This window comes from Rhinolophus sinicus, chromosome 4 (assembly GCF_057876585.1).
Source record: "Rhinolophus sinicus isolate RSI-liver-muscle chromosome 4, RSI-T2T, whole genome shotgun sequence".
NCBI classification, from domain to species: domain Eukaryota; kingdom Metazoa; phylum Chordata; class Mammalia; order Chiroptera; family Rhinolophidae; genus Rhinolophus; species Rhinolophus sinicus.
This window is the reverse complement of record NC_142504.1, coordinates 37382748-37402885: the sequence shown is the minus strand read 5'-3', so window position 1 is coordinate 37402885 and position 20138 is coordinate 37382748. Positions and strand designations below refer to the sequence as shown.

Here is a 20138-nt window from a genome sequence, read left to right as displayed (position 1 = left end):
TATAAGAGCAGTAATTTATTTAAAAGTTCGTTTTGGAAAAAAAAAGAATAGACTAAAATTCCTCACATCTCTGGAATTTGTGCCCCAAGAATGGGAGGATAGAGTTTAAAGGAGTCATATGTGATTAAATAAACTTAGTGAATAATTTTCCTAGAAATAAAAGGAAAATTTAACTCCATATCAACTCTTTTCAAAAGTCAAATATGTATTATATGAAAAGTAGCAAACAATACTTGAATAAGACATTTCTTTTTAAAAATTTACATAAATATGCATGTGAGGAAATTTATCATTAATAAAATGAAACTACTTCCTTTCAAAAACATTACCAAGAACACAATTCCTAGCCAAACCCTTTTTGGTTGCTAATTTTTTTTAACCAAAGTTTATTAATGCTTATTTTCACTTAAGTATAAAGAAAACTGAAGCTTTTTTTCATCCAGATCCAGTGTATGTAATATGTGTTGGAGAAACTACTAGGGAATTAGGTTTATGTTATTTTAGCCATAAATGATAATTGTCCACAAGTGCAGTCAGTACTGGGGTGTACAGGTAGAAGTTTCTCTTCTGGTATTTTTAAGGGATGGTAAGTTGAAATATGTGACTGCATTTTGAGAGCATAAATCTGAATTCTGCTTTTTTCTACCAATCAGTTATCAAAAATAAGCATAGCAAAACCAAGTTAAATTTAATATTGTTAAACAGCAACGTTCAAAAGTTCATACATTATATGAAAATATTTACCTAGAAACACAGTGATAATTTATAAAATATTTTAATGAAAATATAAGTTAAAATCAAATACTTATATTTTTATACATATGGATGTTGCAAATTTAAGGTAAATCAACACAGGATAAAAACACAAAAAGTTACATACAAATCTTACATAGCTTTATTTCTGGTGAAACATATAAACTCTTTTCTACTGTAATACAAATAAATTACCAACACTCGAGATTTGTTACCTAAATATATTACCTATTTTAGGGAATAAATGCTTCACATTTTCATAAAACTCACAGAACGCAATAAAGTGCTTTTTCTTATAGTATGTATATCCTCAGAAAATCAAAAAAGTTTAAAAAAAATTATCATTTCCTGTCCTGCTGTTATATTCTTTGTATTTCATTCCTACAGTCATAAGTTAAGCTACGTAGGCATTAGCCTAAGTGACAAAAAGCTATTTCTTCAAGGAAACTACTGCCTGTTTAGTCTCTTGGTCTAGCATACTGTTAAGATGCTTAACATCGAGGGAAATTTTGGAAATATTGTGTGACTGATACTGTGTTAATATATCAAATTTGATAGAACAAAGCAATACGAGTTATCTAGAGAATGCCAGTGATACATGAATTACAACATGGCTGGAACGAGAGGACCTTCCTGTGCCAAAACATTTTCAGTAGTCTAAATACAATGTGGTTTTCCGTTGTACACCCAAGTTTTGGAAGAGAACATTTAATACAATCAGTAGAACCTCCCTCTCGTGCAGAAACAGGAGATAATACAGGATCTTCAGTCATCAAAAACAGCAGCATCTGCATCACACAAACGATTACATTTTGGTTCATAAAGATAAAATTGCCATACCTTTGATTTAAGAAATCCTAATACACATGGAGCCTTCAAACAGTAACAAAACCTACACCTAATGCATTCAAATTTTAAAAGAGTAACTAATACATAATATTTGGTATACGTGTTATTTAAAGAATGCCTTCTATTATGTACTTTGTTGAAATACTTAAATACCTATGTACATGATTTAAATGTGTATAAAGACTTGGCATTTTTCTTCTAGACCCTGTATGCCAGTCAGCACACAATTCAGTGTTCTGAGTATCTGACACACTCCCAATAAGATTAAGTTAAGCCCAAACCTATACCAAACTCTCAGTGCTAAGATAATTTTTCTTTTTTTTAATAAAAAATGCTCAATGGTTGTGATTTCTGGAATATCTTTTTCAGTATCTCAAAATTAGGATAATTTCTTTTAAAATTAGGATTATGATTTAGAGGCAAAGTACAAATTCCTATTCATTTAAATTACAGGAAAGATATAAAATCATTGTAAGATAATGGTGAAAAAGATTCTTGCCTAACAGCCTCCATCTTATTATTTGGCAATGGTTGTTATTTCAAGTTGAAGCAGCATCACTGGTATTGCTGTTTGCGAGCATTTTGTTTCTGGAAAAAAACCTTTCCAAATTCATATGTACTGATCATAATGGCACAAGCAGGAGCAATTTTAATTAAACGGGGAATTAGGCCTGAAAAGAGAATAGAAAAAAAAAATCAAGATAAATTTTACCTTATTATTTAAAATGTAATTTATTTGGTTTCATTCTGATAATGATCAAATTAAATGAAGTGATATATTAAATGTTGTGCCATACTGGTGTCAAAGAACAAGCCAAACTCACTTCCAACCTCCTCACTTTAATTCCATGTTATTTTATACAGAAATTTTATTCCACGTTACTTTATACAGAAATTTTATCTTACTGATAGCAAATCTATTTAGCATTTTTAAATTTATAGCAAAGATGTTTAGGAGATCATAAATGTGGAATGTTTTCAATAATTTCCTGCTGAAAGTTAGGAAGGTGATAGATTTAAAAGTAAAAGTAAACATTTTATTCAATAATTTGGTAAAGCAAATATTTTTACCTGTAAATAATCCAGAAAACCCATTCTTAGCAACAATGTTCTTCATTATAGCCCAGGTTGACATATGCAGAGGCATAGAAACTAGATGTTAAATAAAGAAATGATACTATTATCAATTACCATTTAATTTCTAATACAGTTAAATATACACGAAACAGTATTTATGGCCTTTGGGGGTATATCATTTCATTATAATAAAAACATCTGTTTGCCTAAAGAGCTATTTTAAATCTTATTTATAATAGTTGCATTCATTAAAAAAAAACCTAGAAAAAGGATACAAGTTTAAAGGTGTATAGGACTAGATGCAATCTAGGAGGAATATACAGAGGCTTCTCCCAAACTGATGTTTGTTTCTTAACCTTGGTAGTAGGTATAATTTATACTTTTTTCCATGTCTTAAAAACTTTCATAATGCAAAATTTTAAAGATGTACAGAAATCTTCATGGGGTTCCCAAAGCCAAAACGAAGCCCTGATAACCATTTAAAATTTTTATTTCATACATTAAAAAAAATTTTTTTCCTAAGAAGAGGTTCTGAGGAAAATAGTTTTTCTCTCTAGTAAGGTCGAGCTTTATTAAAAAGCTATTTTCTGAATAGATGTGCCAGTCTTGAGATAAATTAGATCAAGTTCTGTCTCCTCCAAAAGGCAGATTTATCCTTAAACTAACAGTAACATCTCATTTATTTGCAACCACTCAAATATCTGGAACATAGAAAAAAATTTATAGTTTTAAGAAACCAGCAAAAATAGATGTCACTGAAGTTCAAAAACATAAAGCTTATGAATGAGCTGTTCCTGCACAAAGTTTGCTTACCTTCATTTTACCCAATGATTTTAACAGCTGGCTTAGCCCAGAAACTAGATGTAGAAACTAAAGTCTGCTAAGAAGCAATCATGCTACCCTGTGAACACTGCGACATCTGACACCTTGAAGATTTCAGTCTTTATTTGAGATCAGCTGAATGATGGGCATACACTCCTATATCACCCTCACTAGCTTCTGAGAGCTGCACTACAAAACTCTACAATAATTATTGCGTACATTGATGACAACTGAGTCATTAAGAAAGATTACAGTACATATTAGTAAGCATGCCTAGGGAAAAGGGAAAGGTTAGAGAAAGGTATCTTTTAAAAATGGCTTTTTAGAATTTTGCCACTTAATGGAGTGGGGCTCATCTCAAATTTCATTTATATAAAATATCAGCTGCTTTATGAAGATAAATGAAGCCTTGTTGTACAGGAAGCTACACTTTCAGTGTAAGTATTAATAGCATAATAGCTGTAGCAACCCAAGAGGAAGGGTACTTACTTTAAAACTAAGAACAAGGTATTTATGAATGAAATTTAACTTTCTAAAAAAGGTCAATCACAAAAACTTTATATTACTAGTTGGCCACTTTCACTTTATGTTTAAATTATTTAAATTTTGGAAACAACTGTTGAAAGAAAGGGGACCAAGTAGCTGGGTATTTCTAATCTTGTAGAACTCGAGCCCCAAACTGGTCTCTATCTGAATAGCAGGGTGAAATTAATGTAAAAGAGAAAGGACAGAAAGAGTCAATAATTTAAGCTAAGCTATGGCAGAGCTCTAATAGAACCTCCAAATTATCTTCTGCCTAAAGTTCCAACATTAGAGAGCTATTCCTACAGGTAATCAACAACTTCTTACACTGTAAGGAAACACTTTGATTATTAAATATTTGAAGCATGAACAATAAAATAAACACTCATTTATCAAATCCTAACAACTGTACCTTTCAGATACAGTTGAAGCCCCCGTATATTTTTCCCCAATCCTACCTCTCTCTCTCCTCAGACATAATCACTCTCTTATCTTTTTCTTTTTATCTTTCTCGTGTGTGTTTAAACTTTTACTACACACTGTACTCTTACTCTTGTAATGTGCCTTAGGATTATCTATGTTGGCAGTGTAGCTATATTTTATTCATTTTAATTGCTGTATGGTATTACATTATATGGATTATCACAATTTACCAATTTCCCTGCCAAGGAACATTTAGGTGGTTTCTAACTTTTTAGGATTCAGACTTCTTCAGTGAACATCCTTGTGTATGTGCAAAAGTGTCTTTAGGACACATACCTAAGAAGTGAATTGCTTGTTCAAAAGCATTTCTTGACATTGCCAGATCATTTGCCAAAGCAGTTCCAAACTTATAGTTTCACCTGCCCGGTGTGGAAGTTCCCACAGCTCCACATCCTCCCCAACAATCCAGTGATGAAATTTATACTAAGATTGAGCATTTTTAAGACATTTGCCAAGTACAAGCATTTTTTAAAATGATTTTTAAATGTCTGTTGAAGTACTTTAAAATATTGAGTACATTCAGAGAAAAAGTTTTAACCTGTGGAAAACAGGTGGATCAGAGCCATGTTTATAAATCTGAAACCGGAGGTTAAATGTTAAGAAATATATAAATAAATGAACAAGTTCCCTCTATTATAGGATCTGGCACTTACTACATCCCGATGTGCTTCTCCTCTGCTAGGTTACGAGCTCTTCAGAGACTCAGATACCTCTTTTGCCTGTAGATACCAGCTGGTGCCCCACACCCTGGTGGCGCTCGGTCAGGAGCTGACTGACGGATGGAGGATGGGAGAAGTGGCCTAAGTGCACTGGTACAGAACTCTTACTCTTGCATGGAAATGACCAGCGTTCTATACGTAACACTTCATAGTTTCTGTTTTGCTAGGACAAAAGGGTTTATAGCTGAGCTATGGAACGGAGGAAGCCAATTCTAAACGGAACTGACTTCTTTCAATGGGGATAAATATACAATAAAAATGAGGAAAAAAATTGGGCTTTTATCACTCAAATCAGAAGTGTAGTTTGCAATAGGAACATATCTTGCTAAATATAAATGGCTCATAGCTAATGCAGAGCAACGAGTTAAAGTGACTAACAATAATCATGGAAAACTAAGACCCAAGGCTTATTTAGGTTTCTTCTTTTTGGTTTAAATGGAGAAACATTAATTAGGGAAAAAAAGCAGTGATAGGTAAGAGTGAAATCTAATGAAAGATGCCCCCTGGTGCCAGTCTCAGTGTGGATGTACAGTGATAGTCACCTAGGGAACATTTCCAAAATACACAAGATAGAGCCCTACCTTAGATCTAATAAATGCAAGTCCAATGAGGGTGGTGCTCGGCTTTTCGTGTAGTGGAAAGGCACCCCAGGAGACTCCAGTGATTATTTACCTATGTAAGTGGATCTCAAACTTGAGTGTAAGAATTGACTTGTAGAGATTCCCATTTTTCACCTTATTGTCACCATGACCATGACCATCATACGACCACCATTGCTACAACGGTCATTAATCATTTATGGTAAGTTATACCAAAGAGAATATTCCTACTATTTTCACTTAACGGAGGAACAGGAATTCTGATGGGTTGGTAGAAAGATGGAAACAAAATAATCTTGGACTGTCAGGGGAGAAGAGATAGGGCTCAGACAACCAAACGGCTGCCACCCTAACGAGGGAAGTGAGAAAACCCTGATAATAAACTTTGATTACCTCTCATGTTTTAGTTCTAATATTAGACGGGACTAGGACTTTGGTATGTCAAGGACAAAGTTGTCACTAATATGCATCAGACTCATTTTCAAAGGTCTGTAATCAATGTTTCTTTCAACATTAGAATACCTATTTTACTTTGTATGCCAAATACTATACTGGTGGGCTACAAGAATTTATTTACATTAGAATGGTACAAAGCTTACGTGACACAATTTTGTAATGGATAATTTCCAATGGGTTTGCTATACTTTCTACAGATAAATAATGACAGAAGGGATTTAATGGATGCAACTAAGAGTACACTTTAGTTCTGGAAGAAATTACAGGTTATAAAGAAGTAAAGGTAGATGGGACGATAGGTAAAAAAAAAAATCAAAAAAAAGGGAAACTGAAAAATAAACAGGAAAAAAAAAAAAGAACAAAGAATTCTACACATATTGAGACAAAACACACTAAGAGAAAAAGGATTCCCAGTAATTAACAATCCTTCATCCTGATTTATCTAGATTTATTTGAAAAAATATATATATATAATTTAATCTTCTATATAGCAGGTATGGGACTTAACTGATGGCAGGCAAAATACATAGATTTTAAGATTTCTTAAATTATTTGGACTTAGAATTTTTTTTTCTGGGTATTCTAACAGTGTATTCGTTTCAGTTAAAGAGTGAGGCAGAGGGGTTTAACAAAATCTTATTCTTATTTTAGATATTCCTAACTTAGTATCTGGAAAGAAAAACAAAAATTTTCATGGCACCTTGAAAATGTTTTAAATTAAACTTACTTTTATGACTTTCATACATCCAAAGTTGTGTCTGTTTCTGTGTTTTTACCACATCAAATGGTAAAGTTGCAACAGCTGCAAACTATCAAAAAGTAAAACTGATTAATTTAAATCTACCTTCAAATTTTTTCTAAAACATTTTTATATTCTTCTATTTTGCACATTGCTTAATAAGGATAATACTGAAAATCATAACTAAACTGAAACTTGAAACAAAACCAGATATGTTTAAAGAGAAGCTTTTATTAAAGAAAATAGATACATGCCTTATGTATTTCTCCCAAAATTGAGGAGTAAGTAAAAATCTCAGAAAATTTCCCCTATTGTCCTGAGGTCACACAACTGGTAGTGCTGGAGACAGAATTCCAACCAGACCTGTGACTCCAAAACCAGAGTTCAGAATCTGTGATGATCCTGTGTGTTCCATTATTCCTTTACTTTACATGAAGGTATAATACATATAACACATATTTATATAATATATATAATACAAACGGCACCAATATTTTCTAGATTAAATTTCTTTTTAAACAATTTTTTCTATGTTAAAGAGAAATACTAAGATATAAAACTTTTCCTTTATATTACCAGAAAGCTGTTAAGACACGCTAAAGCCATTTTTCAACTCTTTTTAGATATTAAGCATTTATTTGTAAGTTAAGTATGGAATTAGTGTTATAATTCCAACTGTTAGGAATTTCTAAAAATAAACAGGACTTGTTTTTCTTCATTCATGCTGAATTAAGATAAATACAATTAAGTTACATTTAATCACCTCACAAATAACAGGGATAATGAGAAGATTTTGCTGGCATTGTAATTATTTAAATTGCTAAAAAAGTAATTGCTTTTTTGCCTCAGTGGGCTTATAACCCACTACTAGGCTTAGTTTGATAGATCTCAGATCTGGGAATATTGATAGCTAAATTTTGAACTCAGTCACAGTGGCTTTCTAAGCCTAGATTTTCTGATACTATTATTCCAATATTTTCTTGCAGGTCTCTGTCACCTCACTATGCTCTTTCACTCGTTTTCACTTGGTTCCAGTATGTCAGCACCTCGCTCTAAGTCATCACGAAGTCATTTTGTAAGTATGTGCGTGTAAGAAAACTCTCTGTGGCCAAGATCCTGGTGACAGGAATGTGCATAAAGGAAGTCACTATACAACTTTTCATTGGGTGGAAGAGGGGGAAAAGGGGAACCCTCTACTACCCAAAAACAGTCATTTGAGTTTCCTCCTTTCTGAATGTTATTTTTGTTAAAATTCTTTTAAGAAGTACTTAGCCAAAATGTTCCCAAAGAAACAGGAATTAGCAGCAGAAGATGAAACTATTTCTATTCAATCCAATTATACGTATGACATGATACTCCATTAGATATCTAACCAGGTCTACTGGCATTTAACGAACAAATTGCCAGATATTTTGTAAATAATAAAGCACTATTTAATCTATTATCATTATCATAACTGTAGTTATCTAACAAATCCAAAAGTTGTCCAGAAAAATATATTAATGTATTTGTAATACATTAAAAACATAGATACAAAGAGCATTGTAAAAAATTTGAATGGCTAATAATGGATTTCCTCAAAAATAGGATAAGTAGAAATTTTCAAAGCAATGCAGCCTGAAAATGCTATCTCAATAACCATGAACGCTACATAATATTTTGTTCAGTTTGAATAAGACAATTATCATTATTTTGGCATATTAACAACAAAAGAATACACTTACAGAACCAGACAATGCCCCTGAAGTAAAGCTGATCATAAATGTTGGTTCATATAAGCCAGATTTCTCACACAACCACTTCTTTAAAACCTCATAGTTATACCAGTACATTGCTATAAAAACAGAATGAAATGAACACATATTTAGAAATGAAATGCAGGACTTTAAAGACTATATTTATGAGATTATATATTAAAGGAAAAGAGAAAGCTAACCTTGACATACCTTGCTTTCTATTCAGACACATAACAGGTGAGATTAAAAAAAGGAACCAAATTGTCAGTAATATTCTAGCAGACTTATAAACAAAAAAATTATGCATTAGTGAAGTTTGGACTTTAATTCCAAAACCTGACAAAGACAGTAGGAGAAAGGAAATGTATAGGCCAATCTCATTTATAAAAATATGTGTAAAATCCTACAAAAATTAATGAAAAACAACTGAAGTCAAAAGTATTTCATAAAAGACTAGACACTATGACTACATTGGGTTATCCGAGGAATGCAAAGGTAGTAAATGTAATAAAAACCCATTAGATACCATACACCACACTGACAGAACCATGGTTTAATCTACAATGATGGAAAAGCAGGTCATTTAACACACTTTCATTTAAAGCAAACTAATTTCTTGGAAAACTAGGGTTAAAGAAGAACTTCTTTAACTTGATAAGGGTATGCAGCAAGAACCTATACCAAAAATAATTATTAATGGTGAAACACAACTATTTCCTTTAGAATGAGGAAAACGATAGGGATGCAACATTATCATTGCTACTGTCCTATTCAAAACTGTCCTAGGCAGCACAGAAAGAAAAAAAAATAAAAGCTATGATGATTAAAAATGAAGAAACGGGGTGGCCATATGGCTCAGTTGGTTAGAGCAGGAGCTCTCAACATGGTTGCTGGTTCAATTCCCACATGGGATGGTGGGCTGTGCCCTCTGCAACTAAAGATTGAAAACGGCGACTGGACTTGGAGCTGAGTTGTGCCCTCCACAACTACATTGAAGAACAACTACTTGGAGCCGATGGGCCCTGGAGAAACACAATGTCCCCCAATATTCCCCAATAAAATAAAACAAAAATAAAGTAGTTATAATTTACATATTACTGTCTATATAGAAAACCCAAAAGCTATGCAACAAATTAGAATTTATGACAGTTTTAAAAGCAGCTGACTATAAGCTAGTAGACAAAAATCAACTATAACACTGCACCAGCTACAAAGATTTGGAAAACATTTTTTTTAAATAGAGATTTTAAAATAGCTATCGAAAGTTGGGGATGTGTGGGTATACCTATAAATACATCTTTTTAAAAAAGGTATATAGCCATTATGAAGAAAATTTTAAATTTATACTAAAATAAAGAAGAATTATGTAATAAAGAGATAGAACATCCCCAGGGGGAGAAAAACAAGGTATCATAAAGGCTTTTTTATAATGCACTAGTAATTTAGACAATACTATGAGATTACTGCAGGAAATTGGCCAGTGAAACAGATCCATGCGTACTTGAAAACTTATACTATGAGAGAGGTGACATTGCAAATTATTGGAAAAAATACGGTTATTTAATAAATGATGCTAGGATAACTCTCCACTTGTGGGGGTATTTGAAATTGAATACTTATTTCAGTCCATAACCCCAAATCAATTACAGATAAATGAATGGCCAATGAAACGGCCCAGTCTCATTAATAATCAGAACAAATATATAAGTTAAAGTGAGATAACCACTTTAAATTATCAGCTGAACAAAAATTAACTATGACAACAAAAGTGATGGTGAGAGTATGAAGGGAAGTAGCAGGAAGCTGGTAGGTGTGTAGATCTACACAATCACTTTAGAAAAGACTTTGATATTTCCTAATAAAATTTGAAACGTATATATATGTACTAGCAACTCTAATACTGGACAAATTCTTGTATATGTACACTAAGAGACTTACAAAATGCTAACAGCAGCACTGTTTGTGTATGCATAAACAAGAAATGAAGACAAGTTACACATAAAAATAAGAATGAATATTAAGAAAATTTTTAGTAAAATAAACAGGTTTTAAAGCTCAGAAATAAGCAAAACTAAATATACTGTTTAGCAATAACACATATGTGGTAAAAACTATTTTAAAAAATCAAATCAAAGATAAAGAAAAATTCAGTATAGTGTTAACCACTGGGGGATGAGATAGTGGAAGGGGCTATATATGGTTTCATGATTTAAAAAATTGCAGTGTTCTACTTTGTATTTTGAAGTGGTGACTTCACAGGTGTTCATTTTATTAGTGTATTTCATAATTTGTATCTATTTTTCTGTACCAAACATAATAAAAAAAAAGTTTGCCTGGGAATATATGGTTAATTACACTGTACATTTCCGGACAACATAATTGAACACAAAATGTTGAAGAAAAATACTAATGAAAAGGGAAAAATGCATAGAGAAGTGAATAAGAGAGCCCAAGAAAAGGACTAACTCAAAAGGGAAAAGAGAGGAACGTTATTAATACAAGGTTCTCAATATTTATTTCAGTTCTTAAATGAAAACTCCTATGATCCACAAGAGAAATACTAGTTAAGTATGCACATTCTACAAGTTGTTGTTAGTTTTACACTTTTTTTCTTCATTCTTTTCATAATTCAGTGATTAGCACAATCTCCTATCTGACTTATAACAGTCTTGTTTACAGGACGCTCATTTAATGGGGGAGATTATTATCTTTAATAATTGAGAAATGTAGAAGTCAATATAATTCATAGGTAGTCTTAAATGTATTTTATAGTATTTTGATTTGTAGTAGTTTACTTACCTTACTAATTATGACTTAGAATAATGTTAAAGATAGTTTGTATTATCAAAATATAAATACGTACCAATTAACATCTAAAAAGAAAATAAACACCAGAGAAAAGAAAACCAGGCTTGAATTAGAAACTATTCATTCAATACACTCATAAAGCTCTGAGAGCCCAACACTGAACTAAGTTTGTGGTTACTAAAGATAGCTTCTTACCTTTATAGCCTTAAAGGGTTTAAAATTTAGTTGATTTAAAAGTAAAATATTAATAAAACAAAGCTACCTAGAATTTAGCAGACACTGATAAGGTAAATCCTACCTGAGAACGGTACGTCTCTAAGAACAGTGGGGGCCCAGCCCCTCCAAAGGGAAATCCAACCATCTTCAGACACTCTCTTGCTGACAAACTGATGCAGCTCCTTGTAAGAAAACTTCTTAGACTGCATCTTGGTTCTAATCAATTCTAATGGACTTATCACAGTTACTGCACCGACTAATACAAACAGGCAAATATAAAAACAAAAAGAAAGCCATGTACTCTGCAAACACATGCACAATTAATATTTCATGCATTTTATATTTTAAACTTCTATTCTGAAATGTCTGCAAACCTTAAAATCAAATATCTAATGATGCCAACATATTGGTACAGATTTTTTTCCTTGATAAAGGTATTTCTTAAAAGTCTGCCTTCATATACCTTACTCTTTCTGGTTTCAGTTCTTTCAAGGGCAGTTCCAGAAATATACATCAGCTGGGACTACTACAAAAATGACACCAACTGCACAGAGAAAAATATCCTTCTGTATAGGGGCAAATTTCTTTCTGATTAAACTCGGAATCTCCAAGTCTCTAAGGAAAATGATTCAGGACTTTGGCATCAATTTGACATTAATCTGATGTCATCCTAAAATCTAGAATCTAAAATCTCTGTCCAAGATTCAACAGGGATGGGTTGATCCCATTTCATTCTGACGGCAATTACCATACCATATGACTTCTAGAGTGTAAATATTAACAAATTAGTACAAACTACAAATGCAAAATATAAATGACCAGTACTTACTCGTATTTTATACAAATTCTCTGTGAATGTCAAATTTTTAAAAGAAGCTTTAAACAGAAATCAAAATGAAATATAGTAAATTTATTACTTACATCTGGCCACGATTCCAGCAACAATTGGTATGTAGCTTCCATTTTCTCCTAATTTACATCTCAGAAGATCAGTTAATTGATCATAGCAGGTGAAATAAATAACTGTGGCAGGAACTGCCATCACTCTGTTAGAAACACAAAAAGATTTGTACATAATTATCAAAAGCCTTAAACATATTAAATACAAGCTAACATACTTATATTTTGTATCAGCTGAAAACCACAATGAATCAGCCAATGAGATAAATTTTTCTTTCATTTAATAGGCCACAACAAAATAGATATCTGCCCCTCCAGAAGTTTACATTCTAGTTGTGAAAATAAGTTATAGAGCACCCAGTGAGGTCATAAAGAGGAAAAGACAATAAGGACACTTCTGTCTCCTACACTTGTCCTGTTTCTGGTCTCCCAAATCTTCCTTCCCAATTATATTTGACATAACATGAAAATCACTGCAGTAAAAAGTACAAGAGCAACTGTAAAATATTTTTGAACTGTGGACCATGTATCATACCTGGTTATAACTGGAAATAAATTACAATTATGTCACCAAAGTTATATTTACTATATTGAGGAAATTCCAATGACATAATTTTTTAAATGAAAATATCAAAAGGGAATTATTAAAGTTGCAGATACTATCATAAATATTAATGCAACAAGAAAACAATCTGTTTAAGGACTAACTAAAGGACATTCATATAGACCACACTTTGGAAGGCCCAATGTTCTACTATAGTGAAGTTTGATTATGAGAATTTAGAAATAGGATTGACTATTAGTTTTGGATCTGCCACTAACTTTATAACCTTAGGCACTGTTTAAAATATATGCCTCAAAATTGACTAATTTGCTGCATAAAAAGATAAATTAGAAAGCAATGATGTACAGAAAAGCAAGGTATTGATTGGGAGTTTTACATTCAGCCTTACCAGTTTATCACATTAATTCATATAATCGCTAGATAGTAGAGAATTATCTGGAAAAGGGAAAACATACTGATCACAGTATCTCATTATTTTAGTAAAATAAACAAAAAGTCAAATAAACAGCAAATTCTTAATTTCTGAACATAAAAAAAAATTTATGCTTGTGCACCAAAGACAACACAGCAAGCCTGGTTGCTCAAAACGTCTGTATATTCAGCAGAGCACATCTGCACACTTAACCTTTGGCCAACTCCAAGAAATTTAGCCCTTGGAATATTCCCTATTATTGTTTTTTTGTATGTCTGGAGCGATAAACCAACTTGTCTAGGTTCATCTGTGCAAATGATGTCATTTGTGGTAAACATGGTTTGGGACGGAGTCCCAGAAAGCAGTTTCCAGGCTCTCAGCCTCATGTGGAAAGCTGCTGGCCCAGATGTGTAGCCTGGGCATGCACAGGACACATCCTTATGTAGGCACTTACGTAACCAGTTGACTGTCAGCCATTATTGTTCTGTATGCTATATAACTGCAGTAGCTACGTTAGCAAGCACAGATGGCACAGATCGTGTGGATCCCACATCCTGCGTCTCACCCGGCCGTCAGCGAGACTGTGGTGCAGGAAGGCCCCTTGTTGGGGTGTTGGCAGATGTTTGCTTCTTGTGTTTCGACCAGCCTCCCATCGAGAATATAGTGGTATAAACCCCATATCCATGGCTCCGTTGTTGTTCCTTTTCAGCTTCACTGTATCCTGCGTTCACCTGCTGGGAGCTGAGCCCTAGCATGACCCCTGCCATTACAATCTGCTTTCATTTTGGGGGTCTGGAGTTTTGATAATCAGAGCTGGTCACAAAGATAGAATGTGCCTATGCCATCAACCCCCAATAAAAGCCCTAGACTCTAAAATTCAAGTGTGTTTTAGGGTAGAAATACTTTGCACATGCTGCCATGCTGAGAGAATAAGCACACCCTGTGCGATGTCATGAGGGAAGACTCCAGAGCCTATTGGCTAGTCAACTTCTGGTGTGCCTTTTTCTCTTACTGATTGTGCAAGAAAACACAGACATGAGTAAAACCTCCTTTAGATCCTGTGAGTCCTAGCAAATCATCAAATATGTGCGTGGTTGTGGGGCTCACAAAACAATGCTTTAGAAAATGAATAAGTTCAAATATTAAAAATGCACGATTTTGTCTAATGATGCTGATTATAAATCAAAACAAAACAACCACCATCATTTTGTAAGAAAAATATTAAATTTCAACTTACAAGGTAGGAGGAAGCCCACTCCACAGTGACTTTATGCCCTCGTTTCGAATGATTTTCAAAAAGGCATCCTAAAATTATATAGAAAAAAGTCGTCAAAATATATCACTGAACCAGATATACAAAACATTTACACCGGGTCCCTGAAAATAAGAGCTAGCGGGACGGACCATCAGCTTTCATGTGTCTTTTGGAGCAAAAATTAATATAAGACCCACTCTTATTTTACTATAAGACCTGATATAATATAATAAGACTGGGTCTTATATTAATTTTTGCTCCAAAAAATGCATTAGAGCTGATTGTCCGGCTAGGTCTTATTTTCGGGGAAACACAGTACATGAGCCCTACTAGATCCTCACTGTGACGATCAGAGAAAAATTCCCCCTTACTTCAAATGGGATAGGAAAAAGTAACCATCTGAAAATAGAACCCAAACCTCTGTCTTCCTTAACAAAGCCTATACCCAAGGGAAACTATTTTACCAGAGCCCAAAGTACTGGGGTTTAATCAAAATCTAACCAACCGGGGCAAGGGAAATACCACTTTAGGCTCATTTTTAAGACTAAGACCTAACCATAGGACTCAGAATGTTTCCCTTCCTCCATACATTGCCAACACATCAACAGGACTCCTGTAAAACTAGAGGACCACAGCTATAAGAACTGGAAACATCAGACCCTAGACGAGTCTCTAGGAAAACCCAAAAACAATGGACAAAACAAAAACTAGGACACTAGCACAAATCTTAGTCTCTGAAAACAGCAACGAACAGTAAATGCAATCTAACTTCTAGCCAAATAAACATAAAACCTCCCATTAAAGGTCTACCACAGTTTCTTTTATGCAATACATCACGTCCAGCTTTCAACAAAAAAATTTACAAAGTATGCTAAAATGCAAAAAACAGTCTGAAGAGACAAAGCAAACATGAGAACCAGACTCAGATATGGCAGAGATTTGGGAATTTAGAATAACTGATTAATATGCTAAGGTTTCCAAAGTGGGCGTCTGAGGAGGAGTGGGGAGTCAGGACTCTCCCCACCCTGTCAGTGCAAAGCATAGGGGAGCCAGAACTGCCGCCCCAGGGGCAACCTAGCCACATTCTGGCTGTTCTGGCTGCTCTAAGAAAATACCACAAACTGGGGAGCTCATAAACAACAAAAATTGATTTATCAGAGTTCTGGAGTCTGAAGTTCCAGGTCAGGGTGCCAGCAAGGTGATGTGATAGCGCTCTTCTGAGTGGCAGACTCCTCACTATCCTCACAGGGAGGAAGGGGCAAGGGAGCTCTCTGGAGCCTCTTTTATAAAGTGATTAATCTCATTCACAGAAGTCTTTGCCCTCCTGATCTAATCACCTCCCAAAGAAACCACCCACTAAATACCATCACACCAGACACCAGGATTTCAACATACGAATTAGGCGTTTGGGGGGTGTGGGGACAGAGTCCCAGAGAGCAGTTTCCAGGCTCTCGGCCTCATGTGAAAGGTGCTGGCTCAGGTAGTAGATGGCCGTCAGCTGTGTCCGGTTAGCCAATTAGCCACTGATATAACTGCCGTGGCTAGGTTGGTTAGTCGACCGGTTGGCAGGCAGAGAAGCGGACAGCAGGTTGCAGGTCGTGTGACTCCAGCCTCCAGTGAGACCACAGTGGTATGACTTCCCTACCTATGGCTCCGTGGGTGTTCCTTTTTGGCCTCACCATATCCTGCGTTCTTATGTGGGGAGCGGGACAGGAGGCCCCGCAGGCCGCCTCGCATGACAAATGGGGGAGCGAGCAGGGTCTCCTGCATGACAGGGGGGCACAACATTCAGACCATAGCAGCTGTGCAACAATGAAGAGGTAGTCCCCCACACCATGTATCCATGGAGGCTGAGTGGGGAACATGGACTTCCAGCTGCACCCAGTGTGAACGAAAAAGTGGTTCTGGAAAGTAACCTCACAGGGTAATCTGCTCATATGAGTAAATTCTTCACCGGCAGGTCATGGCAGGCATTTAACTGTTTACCTTAAGCAAGCTCTGTCCATTGCTTTTATGAACCTGTTAACACACCTTTGAAGTAAGTGTTAACCACCCCACCCTCAAGAAAGCACATTAACTATCCTGTAATCCAATCCCCACCTCCCTTTCTCCAACCTTCATGTAATCTTCCTTAAATTCCTTCACTCAAAATGCATAAAAGAAGCTGCAAACTAACATTCTAAGAAGCATATGAAATCTTGCTTCTTGGCAACTGTTACCATTTTGGCTCAAAATCTTATAAAATTTTTTTACAGGTTTGATGTTTTTATCTTGACACCAACAATAACAGGTAGCACTCCTCTTCCTCTGAGTAAACAGTGTCAAAATGCCAGTTAAAATAGAATGTTTAAATGGGACTCAAAGTCTCATAACATAACGCTCAGAAGTGCCTGGTTTTAATTAAAAATCACTAATTAAAAATCTAAAAAGCAGGAAGATGTCAAACTGAATGAAAAGAGGCAATAAATAGATAACCACACTGAGACAAGGGAAATGTCAGAATTATCTGAAAGATTTTAGAGCAATTAACATAAAAATCATTGAATCATCACTTACAAACATGTCCAAAACAAGCAAGAAATTAGAAAGCCTTGGCAAAGAAATACAACCTCAAAACCCTACAGATCAAAATGTAATTCTAAAAAGAAATGTTCAAGTAAAACAGAAGAAGGCAGGAAAAATAAAACAGAATACAAAAAATAAAATGGCAGGCTTAAACTCCAATATATCTGTAACTTCATTAAATATAGTCTAAATATGTCAATTAAAAGATTAAAACTGACAGTGGTGTAAAAAACATGACACAATCATATCCTGTCTACAAGAAACTTCAGTTATAATGCTTGAAAGCAGATTGGAAGACTCAACAGAGTAAAGATGCCATTTCTTCCCCCAAATAAATATACAGGCTTAACACAATTCCTGTAAAAATCTCAGCAAGATTTTCTGTAGATATAAACATTATTCTAAAACTTATATGGAAAGACAAAGGAATTTTAGAAATAGCTAAAACAACTTTGAAAAAGAAAAATAAGAATAAAGTGGGAGGAATCAGTCTGTCTGATTTTAGGACTTATTCTACAGCTACATTAAGACTATGTGGCATAGGAACAGACAAAAGGATAAATGGAATAGAATAAACAGCCAGAAATCCACACAATATGCCCAACTGATTTTTGACAGAGGTGCAAAAGCAACTTAATGGAGGAAAGACAGTCTTTTCAACAAATACAACTGGACAAACATAGGCAAAAACAACAACGAACAAACTTCAACCTCAGGCTCATACCTTATATAAAAATAACTCAAAATGGACCAAGGACTTAAATGTAAAACGTAAAGCTATAAAACTTTTAGAAAAAAAACCATAGGAGAAAATCTTCAGGTCTAAGGGTAAGTAAAGAGTTCATAGACTTAACACCGAAAGCATGATCTATACAGAAAAATACTGATAAATTAAAATTTAAAACTTTTACTTCATGAAACACCCTATTTAAAAAGATAGAAATCCAAATCAGTATGAAAAAATATTTGCAAACCACATATTTGAGGACGAAAAAGGGGGTAAGACAAGTTCAGTGATGCAAAGTAACCTGATTATAAATGCCTAACTGGGCAGATCATGGTGGGCAGGTCACGCCCCAGGCATGTAACTTCCCTTCAGTAACAGGTTTATCTTTGCCTTAAGTAAGCCCTGCCCATTGTTTTTGAGCATCTAGGTTACCACACCTTTGAAATCACTTTTTCAGACCCTTGGAAGTATAACCAACCTCAAGAGAGCACATAATCTAATTAACTGCCCTGTAATCCAACCCCTGCCTGTCTCCCACCTTTATGTAATCTTCTTCTCTCCTTAATTCCAAATGCATAAAAGAAACTGCAAACTGTCATTTTTAGAAGTATTTTTCTCCTGTCTGTTGAGATGTTGCTTCCAGGCATATCCTCTGTTTGGCTCTAATAAACTCTTACGGAAATTTTCTACAGGTTTGGACAGTCTTACATCAGCAAACCCTGAACATGCAACTACCATATGATCCAGTTACTGCAGTCCTATAGTGATATGTGATATTGTGATGTTATGATTTATAATAATATACATTTATTTCCTAAGTGATAACGAACAATGGAAGCATTTTTGTTATATTTGGTCTTTTGTCCTCAGTCCTAAAATAGCTCCAGCTAAAGGAGTGTCTTTTATTATTCATAACAAGCCCCTTTCAACCACACCTAAGTTTATGTTAATGAAGTGATTTTTGGAAAGACCCTAGACAACCACAAGATGGGAGCTAGTTACCAGGGGAAATAACCAAGGAATTTCAGGCATACTTTATAGAGATATTTCAGTTTCAGTTCCAGACCACTGCAATAAATTGAATACCTCAATAAAGCTAGTCACACAGAATTTTTGGTTTCCCAGTGTATACACAAATTATGTTTACACTACACTGTAATCTGTTATGTCCAAAAACATATATACTCTATTGCTAAAAAATGCTAACCATCATCTGAGCCTTCAGCAAGTCATAATCTTTTTGCTGGTGGCGAGTCTTGCCTCAGTGGTTACGGCTGCTGACTGATCAGGGTGGTGGCTGCTAAAGGCTGGGTGGCTGTGACAACTTCTTAAAGACAACAGTGAAGTTTGCTGCATTTGCATTGATTGACTTCCTTTCGCAAATGATTTCACTGTAGCATGTGATGCTGTTTGATAACATTTTATCCACAGCAGAACTTATTTTAAAATTCTCAAACGCTGCTTTATCAACTAAGTTTATGTAATATTCTAAATCCTTTGTCATTTCAACAATCTTCACAGCATCTTCACCAGGAGTAGATTCCATCACAAGAAACCACCTTCTTTGTTCATCCATTAGAAGCAACATTTCATCCATTCAAGTTTTTTCTTCAGATTGCAGCCATTCAATAACATCTTCAGGCTGCACCTCTAATTTTAATGCTCTTGCCATTTTCCTCGCATCTTCAGTTACTTCCACCACTGAAGTCTTGAAACCCTCAAAGTCATCCATGAGGGCTGGAATCAACTTCTTCCAAACTCCTAATAATGTTGATATTTTGACCTCTTCCCATGAATACTATTCTTAATGGCATCTAGAATGGTGAATTCTTTCCAGAATGTTTTCAATTAACTTTGCCCAGATATATCAGAGGAATCACTATCTATAGCTTTACAAAATATTTCTTAAAAAGATTTGAAAGTCAAAATTGCTCC

General features: G+C 34.5%; 1 protein-coding gene and 1 long non-coding RNA gene across 4 annotated transcripts in view; one reads left to right on the top strand and one right to left on the bottom strand.

Moving 5' to 3' along the window:
- Positions 1-759: 759 nt before the first annotated feature.
- SLC25A40 (solute carrier family 25 member 40) overlaps positions 760-20138 on the bottom strand; it is a 32826-nt gene continuing 13447 nt past the window's right edge. For 2 of the 3 annotated variants that reach the window (XM_019716189.3, XM_019716200.3), the window contains exons 6-12: positions 14894-14961; positions 12701-12825; positions 11862-12035; positions 8744-8853; positions 7008-7089; positions 2674-2754; positions 760-2273 (exon numbers count right to left, since the gene is read on the bottom strand). In XM_019716189.3, the coding sequence (XP_019571748.1) occupies positions 2158-2273; positions 2674-2754; positions 7008-7089; positions 8744-8853; positions 11862-12035; positions 12701-12825; positions 14894-14961 (756 nt within the window). In that variant the 3' untranslated portion in view covers positions 760-2157. The remainder of the gene's footprint in view (positions 2274-2673; positions 2755-7007; positions 7090-8743; positions 8854-11861; positions 12036-12700; positions 12826-14893; positions 14962-20138) is intronic. The other variant, XR_002136208.3, reaches the window with a different exon arrangement.
- Positions 5186-20131, top strand: LOC141573195 (uncharacterized). The gene is made up of 3 exons (XR_012498872.2): positions 5186-5318; positions 8006-8094; positions 18896-20131. It is a non-coding gene; the product is annotated as an uncharacterized LOC141573195 (long non-coding RNA).